This window comes from Alligator mississippiensis, chromosome 11 (genome assembly GCF_030867095.1).
Source record: "Alligator mississippiensis isolate rAllMis1 chromosome 11, rAllMis1, whole genome shotgun sequence".
Classification (NCBI taxonomy): Eukaryota; Metazoa; Chordata; order Crocodylia; family Alligatoridae; genus Alligator; species Alligator mississippiensis.
In genome coordinates this window covers 63,588,620-63,603,999 of record NC_081834.1, presented here as the reverse complement: position 1 = coordinate 63,603,999, position 15,380 = coordinate 63,588,620, and the positions used below count along the sequence as shown (strand labels likewise).

Below are 15,380 nucleotides of genomic sequence, written 5' to 3'. Positions count from 1 at the left end.
CTCCCAATACAGTGCAGTATGTCATTGGCCTTCTTGCAACAAGGGCACACTGCTGGCTCATATCCATCTTATTGTCCACTGTAACCCCCAGGTCCATTTTTGCAGACCTTCTGCCCAGCCAGTTAGCCCCCAGCTTCTACTGGTGAATGAGATCCTTCTGTCTCAAGTGCAGGACTTTGCACTTGTCCTTATTGAGCCTATTGAACTTGTCCTTATTGAACTTCCACCCTTGCATTCATGGATTCAGTTGTGGTTAAAAAACAGGCTGCACGGCTGAGAAACATGAATGATGTGACTTGGAGCAGTCAACAGATGGGAGGAGAGGAAGGAAGGAGAAGGAAGGAGAGCTGGAGAAGGGGGACAGAAGCCATTGGGGATTTCCCTGGAAAGGGCTGTAGAGGCTGATGACCTTGAGGGGACACAACTCAGGGAGATATGGGGTCAGATGGGCCTGTGGGTTGGGGACATTAGGGTTCAGGCCTTTCAAACAGCCCAATAACCCTCAGGCAGGAACTGACAACATCCAGCTGGGTCTGAGTGCCCTGTGGGCTCAGGGCAGGAGCCCAGCCCTCTGCAAAGGGCTCTGGTTGTTCCCTGCTCCTGCCTTTAGCTCTTCCTGCAGGGCCCATGCTCGACCTGCTCTCAGGCTCTGGCTTCTCACTTCCTGACCTTGACTCCTCTCCATGCTTGGCTTCCTGGACCTTGACCTTGGGGCAAGCAGGATGCCCGTACCCTGGTCTCTAGCAAGCACCACAGGGGCACAGGGCTGGATGGGGCTGTACTCTCCACCACGGCCCTGGGTTTGGGGGAGGAGATGGGATGGACTCGACCTCTGGAGCCTGGGAGCTGAGAAGATCACAGCCAGCTCCAGACTGGAGCATTTCCAGCTGTTCCCGATTTTATGCAGCTAAATCTGCACCCCTGGTTCTCCCAGGATGGGAAAGCAAGGGCAAGGGGGCTTCAGTCCAACCGTGCCTAGTTCATGGCTGTGTGGGGGTGCCTGTCCTCTGTGCTCGGGACCTGCAGCTTTGGGACTCGGGGCATCTGAGTCCTGCTCCCCCACGGCTGGGGACTGGGTTTGCGGGGCTTGGAGCTGGGGGCCAGGACACCTGGGCTCTCTCTGCAGCTCAGGAAGAGGAGCGGAGTGAAGTGGGTTGGAGCCAGGACTCCTGGGTCCCATCCCTTGTAGCTGCTGGAGTTTCTCTCTGTGGCCAGCAGATGTCTCACGGCTGCCACCGATCAACCTGGCAGAGCTGTTCTCACCCACCTGCCTGGAGGAGCGATCGGGAGCTACCAGCCCCGTCTGTATGTCTGTCCCTCTGCATCCTGAGCCCACTAGGCCTGGGTTTCACTTCCCCCCCACGCCTTCCCACTAACATCGGTGACTCAGGGCTTGGAAATCCCTGCCCTGGCACTGCTTCTGCTGGACCCGGAGTACCCACAGCTGCTGGGTTCAGGCTGGGAGCCCGGGCACCTGGGTTTTCTCAAGGTCGGGGAGAGGAGGGGGGCGGGGGATCGAGAGCCAGGATGCCCGGGTCCCTTCCAAGCTCTGGGGGCAGTGGGGTGAGAGCACGGGACAAGAGCAGGGGGCCTTGAAATGCCAAGGCTGGAAGTGCAGAGCCCAGTTTCTACCTACCCCGGTGCATAGCACACAGACAGACAGATGTGGAGCCTGGGGAACAAGCCACCTTTTATTCAGGGGCAGTTGGCAGGGGCCGAGATCTTGCTGTCCCCCCTGCCACACGTGCAGCACCCTGGCCCACATGTGCAGCGCGCAGGGCCCAAACCCCCACTGCCCACTTCTGGGGCATGCTCTAGTGTCTTTTTGGTTCTTATGGACTTCTGTCAGCCTGGGGGCATGCAACAGAGGGGCGAGGGGTTGGGGGTCAGGGGCTCTATTTGAGTCCTTATATTGCTATGTGGCACTGCTGGTCTGTACTGGGAGGTCAGAGATGGGGCGCAGCTCAGAGGGTCCATGTCCAGCCTCCTTCATTGGCTGGGGCGATATACAGATCGGTGGCTGCATGAAACAGGGATGCCCGCCCACATGGGTTGCGGACATCCACTGGGGTGGGTGTCTTGTAGTACCGCTGTCCTGGGCTCAGGTCACGTAGTACTGCCAGGATCAGGCACCAAGCACAGGGGCAGCACCAGGGTCTGCAGCTGAGGGAAGAGTCCATGGGAGCCCTGGGGCCTGGCGACCCAGTGTTAGATGTTGCCTAGAGGGGGAATGAGAGTGAGAAGGGGATGAGAGACCCGGAGGAAGGAGTCTGTGATGAGGGGTGGATGGATGGATGGATCATAGAAAGAATCATAGACATTAAGGGGTGGAAGGGACCTCAAAAGACCATCGAGTCCAATCCCCACCCCACCCCCGGGTCTGGGCAGGAATACTGCTGAGATCAAGTGATCCCTGCAAGGTGTCTGTCTAGTCTCCTCTTGAAGGCTTCCAAGGTTAGGGACTGCACCACCTCCTTGGGAAGTCTATTCCACATCCTGGTCACCCTTTCCATAAAGAAGTTTTTCTTTACATCTAACCTGAAACCATCCTTTAACAGCTTATGGCCATTGCTCCTTGTCCTCCCCTGGGGCGCACCAGTGAACAGTTTTTATTGCCCAGCTCCTGATATTCACTCACTACGTACTTATAGATGGCCACCAAGCTCCCCTCTCAGTCTCCTTTTCCCCAAGCTGAATAGTCCCAGATCCCTTAATTGTTCTTCATAAGCTTTGTCCTCCAGGCCCTTAACTATTTTTGCGGCCCTTCTCTAGACCCTTTCAAGAGTCTCCACATCTTTTTTGAAGTGTGGCGCCCAGACCTGGACACAGGATGGATGGATGGATGGATGGATGGATGGATGGATGGATGGATGGATGGAGAGATGAATATGAGGGAGAGAGGCAGAAGGAGGGATGAATGGCTGGATGAAAGGCTGTGCACATGAGGAAGAATTGATGGATGGAAGTATGAGCGCATAGGGAAGGATGGAGGGGTGTCTGTACAGGGAGAGAGGGATGGATGTGTACTTGGAAGGGGAAGGAGGGTTGGATGGATGGATGGATGGATGGATGGATGGATGGATGGACAGGAGGAGAAGGAATGGAGGGGCAAGTGCATGGGGAAGGATGGAAGGAGGGATGGCAGGAAGGAAGGATAAGTGCATGGGGATGGATGGAGAGAGAGGTGAGTGGATAGGGAAGGATGGAGAAATGGAAGGAGGATGAGCCATGGAGGGGGTAAAAGTGGGGAGGGGGACACAGACGGACAGATGGATGGATGGTTGGACAGTTACACTCACCTCGGGGGTAGTTGTCTCCAGCCAGAGGAGTGTAGCCTGCAGGAGGGGAGGCAGGAAGTTAGTCAGGGTCCAGCCCTCACAGCCCCCCAGCTTCCCTCGCCCTGGACTCCACAGTACTGCTCCCATCTTCCCCAGGGGGCACAGACTCCAGCCAAGCTTCCCCCAGCCCCAGGGACCACCGAACCCCCCAGCACCCCCCGCCATTGCCCTCAGATATGGGCCCCAGTGCTCACCATGGCGGACAGGGGCCCTCCACCAGCACAAGGTGCCAGCTGCGAAGACCAGGAGCCCCAGGACCAGCACCGCAGCCGCCGAGCCCCACAGCAGCTGGTCCGATGGCCCAGGGCCTGTCAGGAAGGGGTGGCAATCAGGGGAGATTGCTGCACCCCCTGGTCCTCCTCCCTGCCCCCAGGCATCTCAGAGCCCTTCCCCACTCTTCTACCCCCTTCCGCCTTGTGCCTCTGGGCCCAACTCTGCCCCCTTCCTCCATGCATTTAAGCCCCTTTCCCCCATGCCTCCAGGTCCCCCTCTCACTTCTATCCCCCTTATTCCCCAAGCCTCTAGGCCCCCTTCTTCCTCCCCTTCCCCCCGAGCATCCCTCCCCCTCCTCTTCTACCTCCTCCATGCTCCCAGGTGCCTTCCACCCTACTAGATCGAGGTCTCACTTCCCCCTGACCGTCTGGGTCCTGCCCCCCATACCCTTGCCCCTGCCCCTGCCCCTGCCCCTGCCCCTGCCTGCCCCCCCCCACCAGTATCGGCTTACTCCATTGGCGCAGCAGGGGCTCAGACAGGCTAGCGTGCTTCACTTCGCAGGTGTAGATGTCTCCAGGCTTCAGGTGCACGGGCAGGATCTGGGTGGTCTGGTAGGTCCAGTCGCCGTGGGGCACGGTGGCCACGGGACCCGTCTCGTTGGTGTTCAGCGGGTGCCCGTTGCGCAGCCACGACACCTGCACGCTCGCTGGGTAGAAGTCCCAGATGAAGCAGGCCAGCCGCGTGGGCGCCAGCCGGCTCTGCATGGGCAGCGCTGCCACACGCACCTGGGGTGGGCCTGGGGTAGGGGGACACAGCGGCATGGGTGAGGGTGGCGGCTGCCCCTCAGCATCCCCTGGGCCCACCCACGGGCTCCTCCACCCTGGTGTCTGCTCTCCTCTTCCTCCTGATCCATCCACAGGCCCCTCTACCCCAGCGCCTGGTCTTTTCATCCCCCACACCCACCCACAGGCCCCTCTACCCTGTAGCCTCATCACTCATGATTTCACCCATGTGTCCCTCTACCCCAGTGTGTGGTCTCCTTGTCCCTCAGATCTACCCGCAGGTCCCTATACCTTGGCATCTGGTCTTCTCATCCCCCTGGACTCCACCCATGCGCCCCTCTACCCTAGCTTCTGGTCCCTTTGTCCTTCCAGACCTACCCATGGGTCCCTTTACACCTTCGTCTGCTGTTCTCTTCCCCCAGCTCCACCCATGGTCCCCTCTACCCCAGCATCTGGTCTCCTTTTCTCCCAGATGCACCCATGGGCCCCCCTACCCCGGTGTCTGGTCTCTTTGTCTCCCCACACCCATCCACGGGCCCCTTTACCCCAGCATCAGGTCTCCTCATCCCCCAGACCCACCCAGGGGCCCCTCTGTCCCAGCATCTGGTCTTCTCATCCCCCAGACCCATCCACGGGACCTTCCACCCTGATGTCCTGTCTCTTTGTCCCCGCATGGACCCCTCCACCCCGGCATCCCGCCTCCTTGTCCCTGCTGCCCCGTGGTCCCACGCACGTCTCCGGAGTGCTGTCTGGGCCCACAGCCCCTGGATCTGGTCCTGGCAGCCCTGTTGCTTGCTGGCGGCCAGGTGGATGAATGTCCTGTTCATATTGAGGGCGCTGGCAATGTGGTTGGACGCATTTTGCAGCAGTCCAGGGTCACAGCCATAGAAGAGGTGGCTGTTAGGGTCGTAGCACACCAGCCGGTTCTTGTTGAAGGCCAGGTAGACGTCCACGGCCAGCACTGACCCGTTGGCAGCCACGGGGCACTCGGTCACTAGATGCATCATGAAGCCACCTGCAGGGATGGCATGGGGCGCATGTGAATGGGGCTGTGCCAGGTGTACACGCACAGACACAGTCTTCCTTCGGGTTGTTGCTGGGGTTGAGCCCCATTTACACACCGACACAGCTCCCTCAGGATTATAGCTGGGGTTACCCTGCCCCACACGCAGATGTGGACCCCCTGAGGTTATACCTGGCATGACTTCATATCAACACACAGACATGGGCCCCCTGGGGTTATAGCTGTGTTAAAACACCTCCACACATAGACTTGAGCCCTGAAGGGTTACACAGGGAGTTACACTCCCTCAACATGCAGATGCAGTGCCCATCCAGACACAGCTCCTCCAGGGTTATAGCTGGGGCTACCCCCCTGTCCACACATGGACGCAGCCCACCCTGGGGTTATTGTTGGGGTTAAACCCCATCCACACACAGACATTGGTTCCATATGGTTATAGCTGGGGTCATCCCCTCCAGACATATACACATGGACACAGCCCACCATGGGGTTATTGCTAGGGTTAAACTCTATCCACACACAGACACAATCTCCTTGGTGGGGTTACCCCGCCATCCACACACCGATGTGGTGCCCCCTGGACTTGTCACTGGGATTAAACCCCCTCCACACACAGGCACAGGTCATGGAGAGTTATACAGGGAGTTACAGTCCCTCCACACACAGGTGCAGTCCCCCTGGGGTTATAGCTGGGTTTAAAACCCATCCACAGGCACATCACTCCCCTGGGGTTATAACTGAAGTTAGATGCCCTCAACACACAGACACAGCCTACCCCCCAGGTTATAGCTGAGGGTTTCCCTCCCATCTACACACAGACAGTGTCTCCCTAGGGTTATAGCTGGGATTTACCCCATCCACACACAGCTATAGCTCTGCAGGGTTATACAAGGAGCTACCCCATTCCACAAATGGACACAGCCCCCTGGGGTTATGGATGTGTGCGACAAGGTGCTGTCTTCGGCTGCATTTTTCTTTTCCTTTTTTTTCTCTGAATAGGCTCGTGAGTGTGCCCCCAGCAAGTCTTGCTGAATTTTCCTTCTCTGGGGATCAGCTTCCCCCCCCCCACATTTTACTTGTCTGCCATGACTCGATGTTACTTGGTTCTAAAAAAAAGAGGGAGGCTGACCCACAGGCTCCCAGACAGGCTCCAGGCTCGCCACTCAAAGGGTAATGAGCTGTTGCATTAAGGGCCAACATGCATGCTCCTACCTTCCCTTGACATGCCCTGTGCCTCACAAATGTTTTATAAATTTCTCTTTAGGGTAGAGTCTCAGCTGCCATGGGCTTACCCTCTCTCTCTCTAGCTAGGCCCGTCAGTCATAACCCACTTACATTCTCAGTTCCTGGGCGATGCTCCACCTCAAAACAATACAGTTGAAGGCTAAGACCCCATCTCATCAGCCTCGCATTATCCATCTTCATGCTCTGCAGCCAGCGTAGAGGCACGTGATCTGTGATCAGCGTGAACTTTTGCCTTAATAGATAATATTGGAGTGCTACAACTGCCCACTTAATCGCCAAACACTCTTTTTCTATCATAGAGTAATTCCTTTCTGGTGGGTGTAATTTCCTACTTACGTACGCTATGGAATGCTCTTCTTCTCCCCCTTTCTGGACCAACACTGCTCCAATAGCCATATTTGACTCGTTTGTTTGCACCAGGAAGGGTTTATTAAAATCCAGTGTATATAGTAGGGGCTGCAAACATAGCGTGTCCTTCACCACTGGAAATACCTTTTCCACTTCTGGTGTCCACCTCACCTTGGTTGGGGCCCTAGCCTTTATCATCTCCATCAAAGGTACTACTAAGTCTGCAAAATGAGGTACAAACTTTTTATAATAACTAACTAGTCCCAGAAAAGCCCGCTCCTGTTCTTTTGTATGAGGAGCTTGGCACTTACGTTACGCCTCTACTTTGAAATTGGAATAGACCCCAAGGGGTGGCAAACACTGTCTTTTCTTGATCTTCAGGTGCTACTGGGACCTGCCAATAACCTTTTGTTAGGTCCAAAGTGGAAATGTGGCAGGCTTGCCCGATGTTTTCCACTAGTTCATCTACTCTCGGCATTGGATAGGCATTGAACTTAGCCACTGCATTTACCTTCCGGAAATCGGATTTTCCCATCTGGCTTGGGCACTGCTACAATGGGGCTCCGCCAGTCACGGTGGGACTTGTGTATTATGCCTTTCTCCAGCATCATCTCAATCTCTGTTTTTATCTGACTCTGCAGCTGCTGTGGAATCCGTCTCCAGCTCTTGCGGATCACCTGGCCCGGAGGCATTTTTATTCAATATATCACACCCCGAGCTTCCCCAGGAGTTTCTTGGAACACATCTCCATATTCCCTGACTAGCTCAGCGGCCTGCCTTCTCTGCTCTTTGGATAGTCGTGGGGCCAGTTCTACGTCACCTGGTCCCTTTCCTTCCACCAAAGAGGGTCCCAATTCTAATTCCTCAGGATGAAGGGCCAGATACATACACTCTTGCTCTTCCCACTTCAACATGTTGACATGATACATTTGCTTCTGTTTTTGTTTGTCTGTCTAGTACACCTCATAGTCTATGGGCCCCACATGGCATGTAATTTCATAGGGTCCCTGCCACCGGGCAAGTTACTCTCACGGTTGGGCAACAGAACCAACACATGGTCCCTCAGGCCAAACTTCCTTTCCCGTGCACCTCGGTTATAATGCATCACGTGACATTTCTGGGCCTCTGAGATTTCCAAAAACCGCTCTCTGAGCTGCTTCAACGTGTTCCCACAGTTGTATTACGTATTGAATCAAGTTCTGGTCTTTACTATGCTGTTCTTCCAAACTCTCTTTAATCAAATCAAGGATTCCCCTTGGTTACCAGCCATACAATAGTTCAAAGAGTGAAAACCCAGTCGAAGCCTGGGGTGCCTCCCTTATGGCAAAAAGCAAAGGCAGTAACATTTTATCCCAGTTCTGAGGACTCTCTACCATGAACTTCTTTAACATCTCCTTCAACGTCCAATTAAATCACTCCACAAGCCCATCCATTTGTGGATGATACACTGCCATCTTTAGGTGTTTAATTCCCAAAGCTTTACTCATTTCTTCAAACACGCGTGATGTAAAATGTGTTCCCTGGTCTGTCAGCAGTTCCCTGGGGAGTCCCACGCATGAGACTATTTTCAATAGCTCATTTGCCACTTTTTGAGCAGATACTGTCCGCATCAGCGCAGACTCTGGGTACCTCATTGCATAATCCAGTAAAACTAAAATACACTGGTTTCTAGCGCTGCTTCTGGTCAGTGGCCCCACAATGTCCACAGCCACATGCTCAAAGGGAACCTCCACCAAGGGCAATGGAATTAAGGGAGCCTTTGGAGGATGTCTTGGGTTTATTTTTTGGCACACAGGACATGAAGCACAATACCTCGCCACTTGCTGTAGGAGTCCTGGCCAAAAAAATCTTGCCCAAATGCAGGCTTCTGTTTTGTCGCTGCCCAAATGTCTGCCCATAGGGAGCTCATGAGCCACCTTCAACAGAGCCCTTCAATATCACCAAGGTACCAGCAACTGTATGACCTCCTCTCCTGCCGGCTTTCCTTGCTCACTTTGGTATAGGAGATCATTTCGAACCTCGGGGTCGTCTTCATCAGTTCTGGTTGTAATGCCTCACCATTACGTTGAGCTAGGTGTTCCTATAAAGCATACCGAAAAACTGCCTCCCGGCTCTGCTCCAACTGGAAATGTTCATTGTCCCACAAATGTGCGACATCCACCTCCTGTTCAGCCTCTTCCTCTGGTGGAGGTTGTTCGGCTTCACCTGTGAACCCCTCAGTCATAGGATCATCTTCCCATCCAGCCTTGTGCTCTCTCGCCTTGCATCTTTGTGTTCTTGCCTCCCGGGGCCTCCAACGGCAACTTTCTCTCACCTCGGTCGCCTCTTTCAAGGCTTCCTCTTTCGGTCTCACACTGGCTATCTCTGTCAACAACTCTGGCCAGTCACATCCCAGTATTATCGGGTAGGGTAATACTACCCGGTGCAACTAGCATCCAGTGGGTCTTATCGCCCATTTGCAGAATGGCCCACACTCTGTCCAATTCAATGGGTTCCCCGCACCAGCATCACGTAATTATATGGTCTGCTCCTTCCCTCTCTCTTTCCAGTAACACATTTCTCCACACCATGGTCTGTGATGAGCCTGAGTCCAGCATAGCACGTACTCTTTGTCTCTCTATCGTCATGTCTACCGTCAATGCAGGCTGCTCATGTCCTGACACAAAATCAACCCTGGCCCCATAGCCGCACATCCCCACCTGGGTCGTTGCTCGCGGGTGTATGTTTCCCACCATCTTGGCTAACAGTGCCTGTTGTCTTGCAGCTTGGTCTTGTAGGCTTTGTATTTATTTGGTGTAGCCAGCCCAAGATTTGTTGCTGAGGTTCAAGGTCTGGGGTTAGCACCTGCCCCTGCTTCTCTGGCTTCTTTTTAGACCCAAGGGCTCTTTCTTTCACATGAACGAACCACCGTTTTATGACACATACTGCCATATGAAGTTTCCTGACCAGTGCACCAATGTGACAGGGTGCCATCTTTGGCTGCACTTTTCTTTTCTTTTCTTTCTTTAAATAGGCCAGTGAGTGTGCCCCCGTCAAGTCTTGCTGAATTTTTCTTCCCTGGGGATCAGCTTCCCCTCCACTTTTACTTTCCTGCCATGACTTGATGTTACTTGGTTCTAAAAAAAAGAGGGAGGCTAACCCACAGGCTCCCAGACAGGCTCCAGGCTCACCACCCATAGGATAATGATCTGTTGCATTAAGGGCCAAAATGCACACTCCTACCTCGCCTTGACGTACCCTGTGCCTCACAGATGTTAAAATGATAGAGAAAATAATCAACGAACACATTTGTGCAGGCCCAGCAGGGGAAACGATGCTGAGGGGAAACCAGCACGGGTTTGTCACTGGTAGATCCTGCCTGACAAACCTTGTAGCCTTCTATGACCAGGTCACACACTGCCTGGACGTGGGAGCTGAGGCTGATGTCATCTTCCTGGACTTTAGGAAGGCCTTTGACACAGTTTCGCACCCTATCCTCATTGGGAAGCTAGCAGACTGTGGAGTGGACGCCTACACGGTCAGGTGGGTGGCCAACTGGTTTAGGGACTGCACCAGAGAGTGGTGGTGGATGTTTCCTTCTCGGCCTGGAGGGAGGTGGGCAGTGTGGTCCCGCAGGGTTCGGGCCTCAGACCGATATTATTTAATATCCTCATCAGCAATTTGGATGAGGGCATGGAGAGCACCCTCTCCAAGTTCACTGATGATACCAAGTTATGGGGCAAAGCTAGTACACCGGAGGGCAGGGAGCAGATTCAGGCTGACCTGGACAGGTTGGATCAATGGGTAGAGAGAAATAGGATGCAATTTAATAAAGATAAATATAAGGTACTCCTCCTGGGAAGGAGGAACACACCTCCCCAGCACACATATAGGTTAGGGAGTGTCCTTCTCAGCATCTCGGAGGCAGAGAGGGATCTTGGAGTCATAATTGACTCCAAGATGAACATAAGCCGGCAGTGTAACGAGGCCATCAACAAGGCCAATCACACCTTGCCGTGCATTAGCAGGTGCATGACTTATAGAACAAAGGAGGTGATGCTCCCCCTCTATGCGGCACTGGTCAGGCCGCAGGTGGAGTACTGTGTCCAGTTTTGGGCGCTGCACTTCAAGAGGGACGCGGAGAATCTGGAGAGGTCCAGAGGAGGGTCACTCGCATGATTAGTGGCCTTCGGGAAAGACCCTACAGGGGGGAGGTTGAGAGAGCTGAATCTCTTCAGCCTTCACAAGAGACGGCTGAGGGGAGATCTTGTGGCTGCCTATACATTTATTAGGGGAGGTCAACGGGGAATAGGGGAAGCACTGTTTCCTAAGGCGCCCCAGGGAGCGACTAAGAATAACGGGTGTAAACTATTTGATAGTGGATTTGGTTAGATATTAGGAAGAAATGTTTCACAGTAAGGGTGGCCAGGATCTGGAATGGGCTCCCAAGAGAGGTGGTGCTGTCACCTAGCTTGGAGGTCTTCAAGAGGAGGCTAGATAGTCACCTGGCTGGGGTCATCTGACCTCGGCCCTCTTTCCTGCCGGGGCAGGGGGTCGGACACGATGATCCATTGTGGTCCCTTCCGACCCTAACATCTATGAGTCTATGGTTTATAAATTTCTCTTTATGTTGGGGTCTCAGCCACTGTGGGTTTACCCTCTCTCTCTCTAGCTAGGCCCGTCAGTCAAAACCAACTAAGCAGGGCTTGGCTCTGAGGCTCTAGCTCTCTAACTCACTCAGGCTCAAGGCTCTTCGGTCCATACACCAGGCCTACTGGCCCCTCTACACTGCGCCCCTATGGCACCAGGCTGTTGGGGCCTCAGCCCCTCTGGCTTCACCCCTTTTTCTGTAGTTAGGGCCTTTCACCTCAGTCCAGCCACCAGACCTGGCTTCAAGACTCCTATCTCCCCTCCAAGAGACAACGGGCTCATGGCCGGTAGTGTTGCACCCCTAGTGCAGCAGGGCTCCTTGAGCCCTCTACCCCGGCGCTCCTCGGCGCTAATGGGGCCGCCTCCCTCCCTACAGTCTCAGCCGCAAATCACAGGTCTTTTTTTTTTTAACATTAACCATAAATCATAGGCCCCTATGAACATATAATTAAAATAAAAAAAACAAGAGCAGCAGAGTGCCGCTTACATGTGATTGTGCTTCTGTCTCACAACCTGGCGTATTCCTCCAAGGAGGCTGCTGCAGCTGCTCCACAGTCGTTGGGAGTCTCCCTCTCTGCTGCCTCCCTGCCCTTCTCTGCTTGAGGTTTATATGGCTCTGTCCGTCCCCTTCCTGTCGCCTGACCAGCCGGCAGCGCTGGTCCTTAAGCCCCGCTTGACCAGCTGGCTGCGCCCGCAAGCTTCAGCATTTAAAGGGGCCGCTCTGCTTCCTGGTAACACGGCTAGGGTTCCCTGTTACAGTGGGGTTACACACTGCCCACACACAGACATGACTTTTGCAGGGTTATACAGAGTGTTATGCCTGCCTACATGCAGCCCCAGCCAGCTGGGGTTGTAGATGAGGTTAAAGTCCCCCTGCATGCAGACACAGGCCCCCACCCCCTGGGTTATCTCTTGAGTTACACCTCATCCACACACAGACAGGCCCATGCCCAGGGTTATACCTGAGGTCAGACCCCATCCACACACAGACAGAGTCATCGCTGGGTTAGACAGGAGGTCAAACCCCCTCCTCATCTGACACACCCCACCCACGTATGGCCCCCTGCTCCTCCTGGGGGCTGCTCACCTCCTGCCCCACCCTGCCAGCATCTCCTGTGGCTGCCATTGCCTGCGGGGTGTCCCACGCCTCCCAGACCATGCCCCCCAGGGAAGTGGGGTACAGGCCCCCTCCTCCCCCCCTCCAGCTGCACAGCCTCTGCCTCTCACCTGCTCCGTGGCAGCTCAGCCCTGCCAGCAGTAGCCACAGCACCTGCATCCTGGCTTGGGGGGAGAGATCCCAGGCTCTTCAGGGTGCAATCCCCCCGAGATCCCCTCCTCTGCAGCAACCCCCTCAGCGGGATCCCTGCCCCTGTTCCTGCGTCTGTCTGTCTGCCTGTCCTGGTGTCTCCCAATGCCCCCACCCCAGACTTTACTCCTCACCAACCCAGCACCCAATGACAGCAGGTGCAGCCCAGGGCATCATCAGTCACCGGGTAAAGCCAGCTAAGCCCAAGCCTCAACAGGGAAATGGACTCAGGGCATGTGGCAGCCCGATGTTAGGACATAGCAGGAGGTCTTGGGGATCTTGCCAGGACACCAGAGCTGGGCCCTCAGGGGGCCTGGCCTGCCTCTGGGGTGGGTATTTTCCCAGCAGCCCCCCCGGACAGGTAGGAAGCCCCCCACCCCACCTGTGACAGTCTGTTAAGGGATTTGACCAGGTCATGGCAGGGAGTCAGTGGCAAAGTCATGGTGGGGACCTGGAGCTCCTGGAGAACAAAGGAGGCTCTACCCTCTCCCTTCCCCGTCCCCCCTCCAGGTTTGACAAGCTCCTTTGCAATTAGGCAAAGTGGATCATTAAGCAATTTACTTACAAAATTCCCCTCCTCCCCCCATATCCTTGCAGTGTCTTCCTGACCCTAACTGGGACACAGGGCAGCGATGGAGGTGGGCTGGCAGGTCTCTGGGGAGGTGTCTCTGGCCTTGGCCCCATCTCTCCCACCCTCCCCCACTCTAGATTTTACTTTACTTCCCTAAGCTGAAATCACAGTCCCTGCAGCTTCCCCATTCCTGGCCCCCAATGTCGGGGGGGTCGGGGAGGGGTGGAGGTGAAACCAGCTTGCTGAAAGCAGCACCCGCACTTCCCCTTGGGTGTGATGGGGGGATGGTGTCGTGGCAAGGAGGGGCTGGGATAACAGCCTGTCCTCTCCCAGGGCCTCCTGCACCAGGGCTATTGCTCCCCTCTGGGTCATGAGTTGTTCAGGCCTTAGCCTAGTTTGCCGTGTAGCAGTGCCCCACACCCAGGGGAGCTGGTAACCGCAGACTGCACTTCCCCTTAGGTGGGTGGCTAAGTCTGTGGGGGGAGAGAAGAGAAGAGGCACAAAGCCCAGACGTCCCCCAAGGTGGGCGGCTGAGTCTGGGGGGGCGGGGAACACCCAGGTGAAGAAGACCCACAGAGCTCCAGAAAATAGACCTTTATTGTCACGGGGACAAGACAAGGCACGGATGTCCTGGGGCTGGGGGTGAGCCCAGCCAGGCAGGAAGGGATGGGGGGTTTCTCCCAGTCCCCATTGAGGAGGTAGGGACAGCCACCATCTCCTCAGCAATCGCTGGGTTCCCACAGCAGGCAACGAGTGTGTCTAGTCTGAACTCCCCGCTGCTGGCCCAGAGGTCCTAAAGGTGGGGAGTCAGGATGGGTGGGGGGGATCTGGGTCTTCTCACGGCAGGTTGGGTCAGTTCTTACCAGCTGCTTTGAGCTTCATCTAAGGGAAAAGAGGCAAAAGAGATTCAGGGGTGAGGACCCCCCACTCCCTTCCCAGATCTGGGAGAGACTCCAGGCGTCCGGGCTTCCCGAGCCCTTGGGTCCAACCCACCAGACCCCAATCCCCTCTCGGGAAAGAACTGACTCCCATCACCTCCCTGCTCTAACCCCCCAAAACTTCAGTCTCCTTCCAGAGCTGGGAGAGAACCCAGGTGTCCTGGCTCCCAGCCCTGCTTTACCCTCCACCCCAGACCCTCCATCTCCTCCCAGAGCTGGCAATGGTGCCCAGGCATCTTGGCTCCATTCCTCATTCCCCTCCCTGCCACCCCTCTCAGGGGGAGGTAGAGCCCAGGGGACAGGGGGCACCTTGGTTGCGGAGCCGGCGGGACAGGATGAGGAGGACAACCCCTCCAACTATGAACATGAGCCACCAGTGTGGGGAAGCGGTCAGTAAGGCTAACCACACTGTGTCATGCATCCACACATACATCATGAGCAGGTGCAAGGAGGTGATCCTCCCCTTCTGTGCAGCACTGGTCAGGCCGCAGTTGCAGTACTGCATCCAGTTCTTGGTGCCACACTTCAGGAGGGATGAGGACTGCGTCGAGAGGGTCCAGGAGGGCCACTCACATGGTCAAGGAGCAGCAAGGCAGGCCTTACGAGGAGTGGGTACAGGACCTGAACCTGTTCAGCCTCCACAGGAGAAGGCTGAGAGGGGACCTGGTGGCTGTCTATACCAGGGGGGACCAGCAGGGAATGGGAGAGTCCCCGTTTCCCCAAGCGCCTCCCGGAGTAACCAGGGATAACAACCACAAGTTGATTGAGAGTAGGTTCAGGCTAGATATCAGGAAGCGCTACTTCACAGTCAGTGTGGCTAGTATCTGGAACCAGCTGTCACAGGATGGGGTCCTTAAGGATGGCCGTGATCTCCCCAAGGCCCCTTTACCATGCCAAGTTGGCCCAATGGGCACCCTCTGTTCTCTCCTGCCACATCTCTGAGGAAAGGATTAATAGGGAGGGTGCCTTTAAGTCCTCTCGGACAC

General features: G+C 55.4%; 1 protein-coding gene and 1 long non-coding RNA gene across 3 annotated transcripts; both read right to left on the bottom strand.

Moving 5' to 3' along the window:
* Positions 1 to 1,671: 1,671 nt before the first annotated feature.
* LOC109284170 (HLA class II histocompatibility antigen, DM beta chain) lies at positions 1,672 to 12,977 on the bottom strand. Of its 2 annotated transcripts, none has more exons than XM_059715286.1 (6): positions 12,807 to 12,977; positions 5,067 to 5,348; positions 4,063 to 4,347; positions 3,533 to 3,646; positions 3,300 to 3,335; positions 1,672 to 2,219 (listed from the first exon to the last, which is right to left on the bottom strand). In XM_059715286.1, the coding sequence occupies exons 1-6, from the start codon at positions 12,853 to 12,855 to the stop codon at positions 2,209 to 2,211; spliced, it is 777 nt and encodes a 258-aa protein (XP_059571269.1). In that variant the 5' UTR covers positions 12,856 to 12,977; the 3' UTR covers positions 1,672 to 2,208. The 2 variants fall into 2 exon arrangements, with proteins under 2 accessions (XP_059571269.1, XP_059571270.1); XM_059715287.1 differs by lacking the exon at positions 12,807 to 12,977 and adding an exon at positions 12,067 to 12,307.
* Positions 12,978 to 14,035: 1,058 nt separating this feature from the next.
* Positions 14,036 to 14,752, bottom strand: LOC106739295 (uncharacterized). Its single transcript, XR_002091518.1, has 2 exons — positions 14,704 to 14,752; positions 14,036 to 14,338 (listed from the first exon to the last, which is right to left on the bottom strand). It is a non-coding gene; the product is annotated as an uncharacterized LOC106739295 (long non-coding RNA).
* Between the last annotated feature and the right edge of the window lie 628 nt (positions 14,753 to 15,380).

Coding starts and splice junctions, on each gene's coding strand:
- LOC109284170 (XM_059715286.1), bottom strand. CDS start 12,855: ATGCAGGTGCTGTGGCTACTGCTGGCAGGGCTGAGCTGCCACGGAGCA. Junction 4,348..5,066: donor CCAGACAGCACTCCGGAGAC/GTGCGTGGGACC, acceptor CCCCTACCCCAG/GCCCACCCCAGGTGCGTGTG. Junction 3,647..4,062: donor GCCCCTGCTGCGCCAATGGA/GTAAGCCGATAC, acceptor CCTTCCTGACAG/GCCCTGGGCCATCGGACCAG.